Source organism: Pan troglodytes, chromosome 6 (assembly GCF_028858775.2).
Source record: "Pan troglodytes isolate AG18354 chromosome 6, NHGRI_mPanTro3-v2.0_pri, whole genome shotgun sequence".
In the NCBI taxonomy this organism is placed as follows: Eukaryota; Metazoa; Chordata; class Mammalia; order Primates; family Hominidae; genus Pan; species Pan troglodytes.
Genome location: NC_072404.2, coordinates 132,693,093 through 132,703,248, shown reverse-complemented (window position 1 = coordinate 132,703,248; position 10,156 = coordinate 132,693,093). Strand labels below are relative to the sequence as shown.

At 41.5% G+C, this 10,156-nt stretch overlaps 1 protein-coding gene across 2 annotated transcripts in view; it reads left to right on the top strand.

The window, feature by feature from the left end:
- Window positions 1–247: 247 nt before the first annotated feature.
- Window positions 248–10,156, top strand: part of WNT2 (Wnt family member 2) — a 46,581-nt gene continuing 36,672 nt past the window's right edge. Inside the window, exons 1-3 of one of the 2 annotated variants that reach the window (XM_063813858.1) lie at window positions 248–669; window positions 2,800–3,026; window positions 8,244–8,521. In XM_063813858.1, coding sequence (XP_063669928.1) covers window positions 587–669; window positions 2,800–3,026; window positions 8,244–8,521 — 588 coding nt within the window. In that variant the 5' untranslated portion in view covers window positions 248–586. The remainder of the gene's footprint in view (window positions 670–2,799; window positions 3,027–8,243; window positions 8,522–10,156) is intronic. The other variant, NM_001135848.1, reaches the window with a different exon arrangement.

Sequence of the window (10,156 nt, the reverse complement as noted above, 5' to 3'; positions counted from 1 at the left end):
TCGTTTCCTCACATTGCACGCTCAGGGACTTGTTTGCCAGCGGATGGCCTCGGCAATCCGGAACGCGCGCTCCGAGAGCCCACGGATGCTCTTTGGCCTGGAGCTTCCCTAAAGGTTCCTGTATTCGCGTGTGCTCGTAACCATGCAGCGGTGTTCCCCCTTCCCCGCCTCACCTCATCCCCAGACATCTCTTGCCATCATTTCATGCACCCGTGTCTAAAACCCCGCGTTTCTCCCCACCCCCGCCAGGCGCAGCACCCCCTCCCTCGGCTGCGCCCGGAGGGGAGCAGAGCGGACAGGGGCGCGCGGGAGGCGCGCAGAGCTTTCGGGCTGCAGGCGCTCGCTGCGCCTGGGGAATTGGGCTGTGGGCGAGGCGGCCCGGGCTGGCCTTTATCGCTCGCCGGGCCCATCGTTTGAAACTTTATCAGCGAGTCTCGCCACTCGTCGCAGACGCGAGCGGGGGGCGGGGGCGCGGCGAGGCGCCGGCGGCCGTGACGAGGCGCTCCCGGAGCTGAGCGCTTCTGCTCTGGGCACGCATGGCGCCCGCACACGGAGTCTGACCTGATGCAGACGCAAGGGGGTTAATATGAACGCCCCTCTCGGTGGAATCTGGCTCTGGCTCCCTCTGCTCTTGACCTGGCTCACCCCCGAGGTCAACTCTTCATGGTGGTAAGTCCACGCGCACGGGCGCGGGGGGATTTTGGAGATCGGAATGGGGACCGCATTGGCCACATAGACCCTTCCTGGCTGCTTTCCCCCGCGGCCGCAGCAGTCTCGGATTCTGGCCCGAACCCTGGCTACTGCCCTCTTATCGCCCCATGGTGAGCCCCTTCTCTTTTCCCAGAAGATCATTTCAGCTTTGACAACTCCATAAAACCACATTCCCCCTCAAATGAGAGCTCCGATGTTTGGTTTATTTGGATCCAGCTGAGCGACAGCAAAATCAGCCAATTTCTTATCCTGTTGAGAGACGTGCTAGCCTGGTCTCCAGCTCTAGCACAGACGTGTGTGTGTGTGTGTGTGTGTGTGTGTGTGTGTGTGTGTGTGTGTGTGTGTAAATTCACCTTGAAAACTACAACCGCCTCCCCCATCCCAGCCCCCACCCCGCCAAAACTGCCTCAAGGTAAATCGACGGGCCAATTCAGCCAGTCAGGAGTTGTAGAACCTAAAGCGTGTGACTTTGTATTATTTCCCGTCCTTCCACATTCCAGGTTCACCCCAGTGGGGCGGAAGAACATTTTGCTGCCTCCAGTTAGAGACCATGACTTTAATGCAAAGCTACAGACCCCGGGGTCTGTCTCTAAGATGTTACCTTGTTCACAACCGTCCCCGCAAAGAGTAACTTTGCTGCTTTCCTTTGTACGTTGGTCTGCAATTTATTTATTTATTTTTGCATAGTGATGGAATGTTGAACCATACCAGGTCGCTAAAAGTTCCAAAGGCAGATTCCCTCCCCATCTAGAAACCGTTCTCCATCTGCCGACTTTCTGGTCTTGGAAAGAGATAGAGTTGATAGCCCTGTAATTTCCTTGCACCTAAAAGTTTCAGAACAGATATTAAAATATTGATTCAGAGACACCCGTTATCGTGGGCTAATTTTTAAAGAATCTGGTAAGGGGTCTCAGCTAAATTACAGACTAGAGCAGGGAAATTTTTAGGAAGACACTGGAGCTCTTCAAAGGAGCAAGGCAATGCGCTGATGGGAAGAGGGGTTCAATTCCTTCCTAAGCCGGCTTTGAACAGGGAGGCGTTTAGCCTTGACATTGCTGACACAGGATCAAAGATTGATTTATCAGACTGACCATTTTTCAATAAAATGACTATTTCTGTTTCCATGGGTGTATAAACATTATTTATTGCTCAGGCTTTTTGTCACATTGTCTCTCAGCTGTCACTTAAATATATTTTTTGGAAGTCACAGCTGTAACGATTTTATGATCATATAAAATAATGAAAATACAAGAAAAAGACATTCTCCTTGTTTGATCGCTTCAAAAGACACCTATGGCAGCTTGGGTTATATAAAAGGTACCTTTCTAAACATTTCACGACTAATAGAGAACATCTGGGTAGAGATGATGATGTAATTTTTTGTTAAAGTTTCTTTTCAAAAAGTACTTTATGGAGCTATAACACTGTTTGATTCTTCCAAACATTTAGTGTCCTTAATAACAATAGAAAGAATTTTTTCCAAAGGATCTTTATAAAAGCCAAAAAGAGCTACAAAATGGAAATATTTAAAAGGCTCTTCAGTAAGGAAAGAACAGCCTGTCTGTGAGGAGAGTGTAACATCAGATACCAGCGGGTGTTGATTAGACAGATACAGACAGTTTTTAAGACATTCTGTCAAATAACGGGAACAAAGAGCTTCTAAGGTCAGCTTCCCCCAAAGCCAAGTCCAGACACATTGTGTCACTGAGATCTGAGCCTTCTTGAGAACAGTCTTCCACACATTCTCCCCAAGACACGTTGCTTCTTACCCGTCATTCACTTCCCCAAATGCCGACCTTGCCTCTGTCCCCCTGCCCAGAGCATCATCTGGTAGACCTAGCTTCATGTCCAACAGACAGTCATCACAGCATTTTGGGGATGACTTCTGCAAGATCACTCACTACGCCTGCCTGCCTTGCCGGTTTCTCCACTAAATTAAAAAGTACATACCCTTGCTTTCTAATATCACCAGAAGGATAAGGAATTCATATTTGAAAAGTGCTTTGAACTCCTTAGTCTCCCAGGAACACTGAGCCAGGCCTCCCTGTTCACGTTGCCCTCACCTCTGTGTTGGTTGGTCCCTTATAGGTACATGAGAGCTACAGGTGGCTCCTCCAGGGTGATGTGCGATAATGTGCCAGGCCTGGTGAGCAGCCAGCGGCAGCTGTGTCACCGACATCCAGATGTGATGCGTGCCATTAGCCAGGGCGTGGCCGAGTGGACAGCAGAATGCCAGCACCAGTTCCGCCAGCACCGCTGGAATTGCAACACCCTGGACAGGGATCACAGCCTCTTTGGCAGGGTCCTACTCCGAAGTAAGTCTCCTGCCTTCACCCAGCCCTATGGCTCTCCACTCATGCACAGCTCCCTCACTCCATCTTCAAAGACCCTGCTTATCTTCTATTGCATTTTATTCCATCAGAAGTTTGTTCAGTTGGGCGTCATTGTCCCTGTTCTACAGGTGAGGACTAGAGAAATCAAGGAACATGTCTAGAGGCTTGTAAGAGGTGAATTAAAAGGAAGAAGTAGAACCCCAGGCTGTTGTCTTTTCACTCTTTGCTCTGTCCATCACTCCAACACGGCACATCCTCCAGGTTCAGACTTCGTCTCTAAGAGACGAGAGGGAGGAGCCACAAGTCTCTTTTGACTTTTTCCTTGGCTTTCTGGGGCTTCCTCCAGAAGAATTTGAGCAGATCATCAGCATAGAATCTTCAAATCTTTTCTCAGCAAAGGATTATCAGTATTGCAAAAACACCACTTAAGTGATATTAAGAAGCAGAGACAAATCTCTACTCACCACTTTTCACCTTCCATTCAGCTACTCAGCCTTGGTGCCTCTGTGTCTAAATTCAATATTTTTCCTCCCAACAGATTGTAAATTCTGTAAGGGCAGAAACTAACCTATATTCCCTGCACCTTGCTTGGTGCCTTGTATATTGCAGGCCCTGTTCATTCATTATGATGAATGAGTGGATAAACTTGTAGTGGGTACCTATTATTTTCCAGCTACATTTAAAGCAATAAGGATAGCTATGGAGGATAGAGGTGGGAAACATGAATACATAGAGGTTTTTTCTTCCTTAGCAGGAACCTTAAACATTTTCTAATTACGTAGTAAACTTCTTCAAAGTTCTGAATATGGAAAGTAGCTCACTAGCTAGGACACAATCAAAGAAAATTAATTGAAAATCATATTTCATTTTCAAATAATACCCATCTGCTAACCTGGCATTATTAGCATTCTCCAGGAAACACCACAGTCCATTTGCTATTAGAAAATCTGACAGAAAACACAGCAGTTTATGTGCAAACCCCAAAAATAGGAAACTTTTTACTTGTTTTTGCCTACCCCCCCCCCCAATTCCTAAGAAAATCATCCGGACAGTGCACTTGGTAATGCTTAACAGAGGGTGTTTCTATCATGTAATCATCACAGCCCTAGGGTTTTATGAGGCCAAATGCATAACTGAATGTCTCTAAAATCCCCCAAGGGCGTAGTACTCTCATTCTTAGAGTATCCCTAAAGTTAATTTACTGCGATATTCTGCAATTTTATTCTCTAGTTTAAGAACTATATTCTTCTGCATTCCTTTTGGAGTTTCAATATGACATCGCAAATTTTTGAAAGGTTAATAATAAATTTCAGCTTCATGGAATTTTAAGACTTCACCTAGATTATCTTGCCAGTGAATCAATTAAAGAAACTGGACCTTGTTAAAGAGAGTTTGCAAATATCTAGCACGAGTAATCTTTGGATATATTATGCATGGCTCTCAGTGTTTAAAACATATCGGGATTTTTTTTCAAAGTGCTTACAACCATTTTGCAATGATTTCAAATTAGATGTACGTCTCATTTATGAAATGATCATCTCTGGATCTATTAAGATATCTACATATTTGAATAAAACCTTTAGATCACATATCAAAGGAAGCAATATTGACCAGTGATCCTAAAGAAAATATATCCATCAAAGCTGGGGATTCATTTATAAAATACTGTAACTTAATCTTGACACTATTATTTTCTTCAGAGCTGTAGAATTGCTGAGATGAAGGAGGGTCGAACTAGAGGTAACAGCCAGGCTCACTCCTATAATCCCAGCACTTTGGGAGACTGAGGTGGGCAGATCACTTGAGGCCAGGAGTTCGAGATCAGCCTGGCCAACATGGCGAAACCCCATGGGTGTGGTGGTACATGCCCTTAATCCCAGCTACTTGGGAGGCTGAGGCATGAAAATCACTTGAACCTGGGAGGAGGAGGTTGCAGTGAGCCAACATATTGCCACTGCACTCCAGCCTGGGTGACAGGACTGGAGGAAACAGAACTAGTTTAAATTAGTCTAGACCTCAGGTAAATAAGAGATTCTAACTTGTACTTCCTTCAGATTTTTTTCAGATGAAGCAGAATACTTTGCCAAAGTACTCAGAACTTAAACCACTCATGCTACACAATTTCTTTCCATTCTTCACAGAAGGCCAGGTTCCCTCTCAGACATTTATGCAAACTCTTGTGACTGTCAGTGATGATTTTGTGTTGGTTATGGGAGGGCTGAATTTGGCCTAAAGCAGCTCATCCTGGAAATAATCAAGAAATTCCAATGAAGCTATCCAAAGATTTCTACAATTAGTTGCTTGGAGAAAAAGTTACGTCTTAGAGTTGTGGACACCTAAATATGCTCATAGATGAATAGGAAAGGCAAAGGGCAAGACCATTTATAAGAAGAACATAAAATTACCAAAATGTCCCGTGGTCATAGAGAAATGGAGAACATTTGCCTGTTTGACTTTAGAGAGTCAGAATAAGACAGTACAATTTTTAGAAACATTTGTAATTTACTCATTCAACAGATAGTTACCAGTCACAGGCAGAGAAACAAGGACAGAACTAGCAAATCTAAAAATATTCCTGCAAGAATACACCTCCAAGATTCTAGAATTAGCCTTAGAAAACACAAAGGTAATTAGTTCTCATCCTTATAAATATTTTTTTATAAAGCAAATACTTTAAAGAGAATTAAACAATCCCTAACCTTCAAGAAACCCTAGCTTCTAGAGTTTTGCCTTCCTAGGTAACAATCTCTCTACCCCAAATAAAAACTGTGCCTATGTACTTAATAGACATTGCTTGATTTATCTCCATACAAAAATTAGAGAAACTTCAATAGCAACACATTAGGAAATACAGATGTCACCACTTAGATTTGGATTTTGTTTCATTTTGTGATCGCTTTAAAAAGGATCTTTCTAAGAAGAGGCCCAAGATCAAAATTTGTTTTGTTACAAAGCCAGCTCTTGAAATGTGCTACTACTTCACACATAACATTTTAGTGATTCATCTAAACACTTAACTGAAAACATTTTAGGGCTATATCTACACGGTACCAAACCATCTGGAGGTAAAATGAAAAACCAGTCAACGTGCTAAATTTTTAATTTAAATAAAGGAACATCTAGCTATTTAGTAATGTGTTTGAATAATAAATGACAAATATTTAGAAAAGTCATATTTTTGCTTTGGAAATTATTTCTGAAATGAAGCAGATTGTGATTTGTTTTCTTTCAGTCAACAAGTTAATGTAATTGTTTCCAAGTTATACCAGGATGAATTCTGCACCTAGACAATTTATTTCTCTTGTTGCTTTCAAAATACTGTCTGGTTACCTGATATAATATCATCCCCGTCTTCCATGCCTTTCCCGTAATAGACCACTTCATAAAATGTCTCTTCTTTCTCCTTAAAAAATAAGACTAGTGCTACATACTTAAGCTTTTGGGAATTTCCTCCTCTATGTGATCTCTGTAAACATGGGCGCCGGCTTCTAAATCCCAAACCAAGCTTTAGAAGATAAATGGGGTAACTATGGAAAAGGTATTTTCCTAAACTGTAAAATGGATATAATAAAAGTTTTATTTATCTGAAAGCCACTATCTGAGATTAAGTCACATTAGCATGTATTAGTCGCCTTCTTTTACAAAACATCTCAATTCCACTTAGAATATCTGTGGTCTATATAGTATAAGCTGGGACTCTTCAAAACAGCTCTTGTAACCATCATATTTCCCTCTGGAGAGCACTACCTGCTACCTATGGCGAATAGTCATATAATTGATTTTACCTAACTACAGGGCATGATTGATTCCTTTTTTGATGGTTAGAGGTTTGGGGGGTAAATATTTTCTGAAGGCTGAGGTAAGTGCCATTTAATATGGTGTAGATATGTTTTCCTGATTTTTAATAATGAGACTAGCAGAGCAAATATTGCAAGGGATGTATAATAAATTTTAACACTGAATGACAAACGGAAACAAGCAGGGCTTCAATGTGAAAAGGTGGTTTGCTCTCCCAGCTGTGTGGTTCAAAAAGTCACACTCCTCTTGACATATTGAATCACCGAATGGTTCTCTGTTTTCTGCCTTGCATTGGCATTAGGTTATCCAGCTTCTATTTGGATTGTTAATATATTTGCCACAGCAACCATTAATAAAAGGGCATGCTAATAACAATGAAATACAGCTCCACTTGAAAAATGAGGTGCACACAGACCCTAAAGAGCCTTATATCTGTCACTATACCACAACACCGTGTTATGAGTTACTACAGATTATTAAAATAATTTAATGTAGTTATTGCACTGAAATATGTACCTTTCAGCCTGTAAGTGAAAGTAGCCTGTGCTCTAATAAAGAACAATTCTAAGAAAGCACCCCAAAGGGTTCTTGCCCAAGTCTAATTATAGGCGGTAAATTTGTTTCCTTCCAGAAAAACCAAAGAAAAACTTTTCACTGTCTTTTACCCAATACCAGTGATTAGTGCAGGTGTTCCAGAAGAAAGTAAATTCACCTTAATAGTTAGACATATAGTATGTAACTCAAGGATATTGCATACTGCCTTCAGCAATCTCTCAATTACTTATGAAAGTCAATGCCAAGCCCAAGCTCTCCAGTGTTAATGCAAGGGGCTGGTTACTGCCAGAATTCTCTTCCCACCTTAGTCCCTAGATTTCTTTGAATTCAGTATTTCATTCTCAATAATTTAAGTGCATATGAGTATCTTCAGTAAGTCCTGGAGGTTTGGAAGGATATTTTGAGGAAAGCTGTGGTGTCATGAGTACCCAACTATATTGTGGAATGATAGAATTGTAGCATTCAGACTGTAAAGAAAAAGGCCTAGAGATGCTATGCTCCTCTCTTCTAGGACATCTAGAGCTCTCTGTTGAAACAGGGCAAGCCTGTGTTTGAGACTAATGTGAAGCCAGGAGCTGGGCAAGGCCATCTTTTTCTTTGATACTGCTTATTTAAGAAGAGCTGCCACACAGATACCTAAATTGACAAAAACCTATATTAGATGGAGATGGTTCATATTAAAGAAAGAGCCTGGGCTCTAGAAAAGAGCCCTTCAAGAATAACAGTACCTTGTTGTCTAGTGGCAAAGGTTGTCTGAAACAGAGCAAATATTAAACAATTATCATATGAAAGTTATTCAGAAATAGTGCTACCGGACCACTTTTAAGAAAAGCATTTTTGTTTCAGGTAGTCGGGAATCTGCCTTTGTTTATGCCATCTCCTCAGCTGGAGTTGTATTTGCCATCACCAGGGCCTGTAGCCAAGGAGAAGTAAAATCCTGTTCCTGTGATCCAAAGAAGATGGGAAGCGCCAAGGACAGCAAAGGCATTTTTGATTGGGGTGGCTGCAGTGATAACATTGACTATGGGATCAAATTTGCCCGCGCATTTGTGGATGCAAAGGAAAGGAAAGGAAAGGATGCCAGAGCCCTGATGAATCTTCACAACAACAGAGCTGGCAGGAAGGTATGGAAATGCAACGGTGCTCATTTTGTAGGCTGCATGGCTTTATAAACCACTTAGGCAGAGCTTATCTTAAACTTCCCTAGAATTGATAAAATGCTGTGTAGTCACAACTTCCTACTGTCCCCCAGCCATTAGCTGTTTGTTCAGAAGAATACCAACAACTAGGTTGAAATATTCCCACCCATACTCCACCTTCCTTCCTACAGCTAGTTGAAGGAGTCCACCCATTGTGTTTGGCATTGTGTTGATTCAAGTCTTTTATGGTCTCTCTGGACACTGTCATTTAAGCAGAAGATATGAACTGTGGGTTAGGATAGTGCTTCATCCCACATAGCAATGGTACACTGAATGCTTATATCTAAGGGATATAAAGACCCAGAGCATCTTTTCTTACATGTATCATGAAAACAACTCATCAAGCATGGTTTGTTGGCTTCTTCTAGATTTAGGGATGCCCTCTTTGGGAACCTGACCCAAGTCTCACTCATAAAAGCCCCACCTTGTTGTTTCTGGTGCTGGATAAGTAAGTGGACCAGAAGAAGACATGATCCCCAGAGGGTATTCTGGCCCCTTCTCCTCTAGACCTGACTAACTTCCTGGGCTCCAGTCAGTGTACACCCTCTAACCATCATTTGTTAAATGAGGAAACTGAAGCCCTCAAGGTACTCAAGGTCACAAGGAAGTTAGTAGAAAGGACTAGAAAGTTAGGTTTCAACACGTAGTCCAGGGGTGCTTTACCCTAGGATTAAACCATTTCAATGCCAATGTTCAGACCCATTGATGACCCATGTCTTTTGGTACGGTGGTATGACCAGAATAACTAGAGAATTTAATGCTGTACTTGATGCTTTTGTGTGGAAAGCATTAACTGGCTGGGTGAATCAAATATTTGTTCAGAACTATTCTAGAATAATCTAATTGCCAATAGGAAGAGGTAACGATAATTTGTCTTTTATCAACACAACAAAAAAATGTGTTTGATATTAATATATAAAGAAAGATCAGCATAAAATTGAAAGGTCCCTGGGGGGGCTTTAATAGGAAAAATAATAGAAAAGAATGGATGAAAACCCCTTTACTAGGCTCCTGGAGAGAACAAATCTCATTTAAAGGAAGTTGGAAGGAAAGAACTCTTGCTTAGCACATGGTATAACATGAGTGTGACCTGAACTGTTTACAAATAGTACCTTTCTTGAACTTTAAAAATCAACATTCCTAATTTTCATGAATTTATGAACTTACAGTCACTACTGCCAAGAAAATAGACTATGGTTGTGCAATCCTACAACTACTGGTAATTACTGTTTGTGCAATGATTTGGATAAAAAAATTTACACTGACCTTTGTCCTAACATTGATAGTACATGTATAAGTTATAAAGTGTGGTGACTTTGATAGGAGTGTGCTGCTTAATTGTTCAAACAGGGTATATAGTTAGATTTCTCTATTTGGAAAGATAAAAGATATTGTATCCAAAAGAACATTGACTTATCAAAATAAATGTTAATTTCACTAAATAGGTCATTAGATATTGAATGTTTCAACTCTTCAAGACAATAGATCATAGCTATTATATTTTAGGCCCTGAATAAACACAACTTTTAATGTAAATCACATGATTCTTCACCGTGTAGA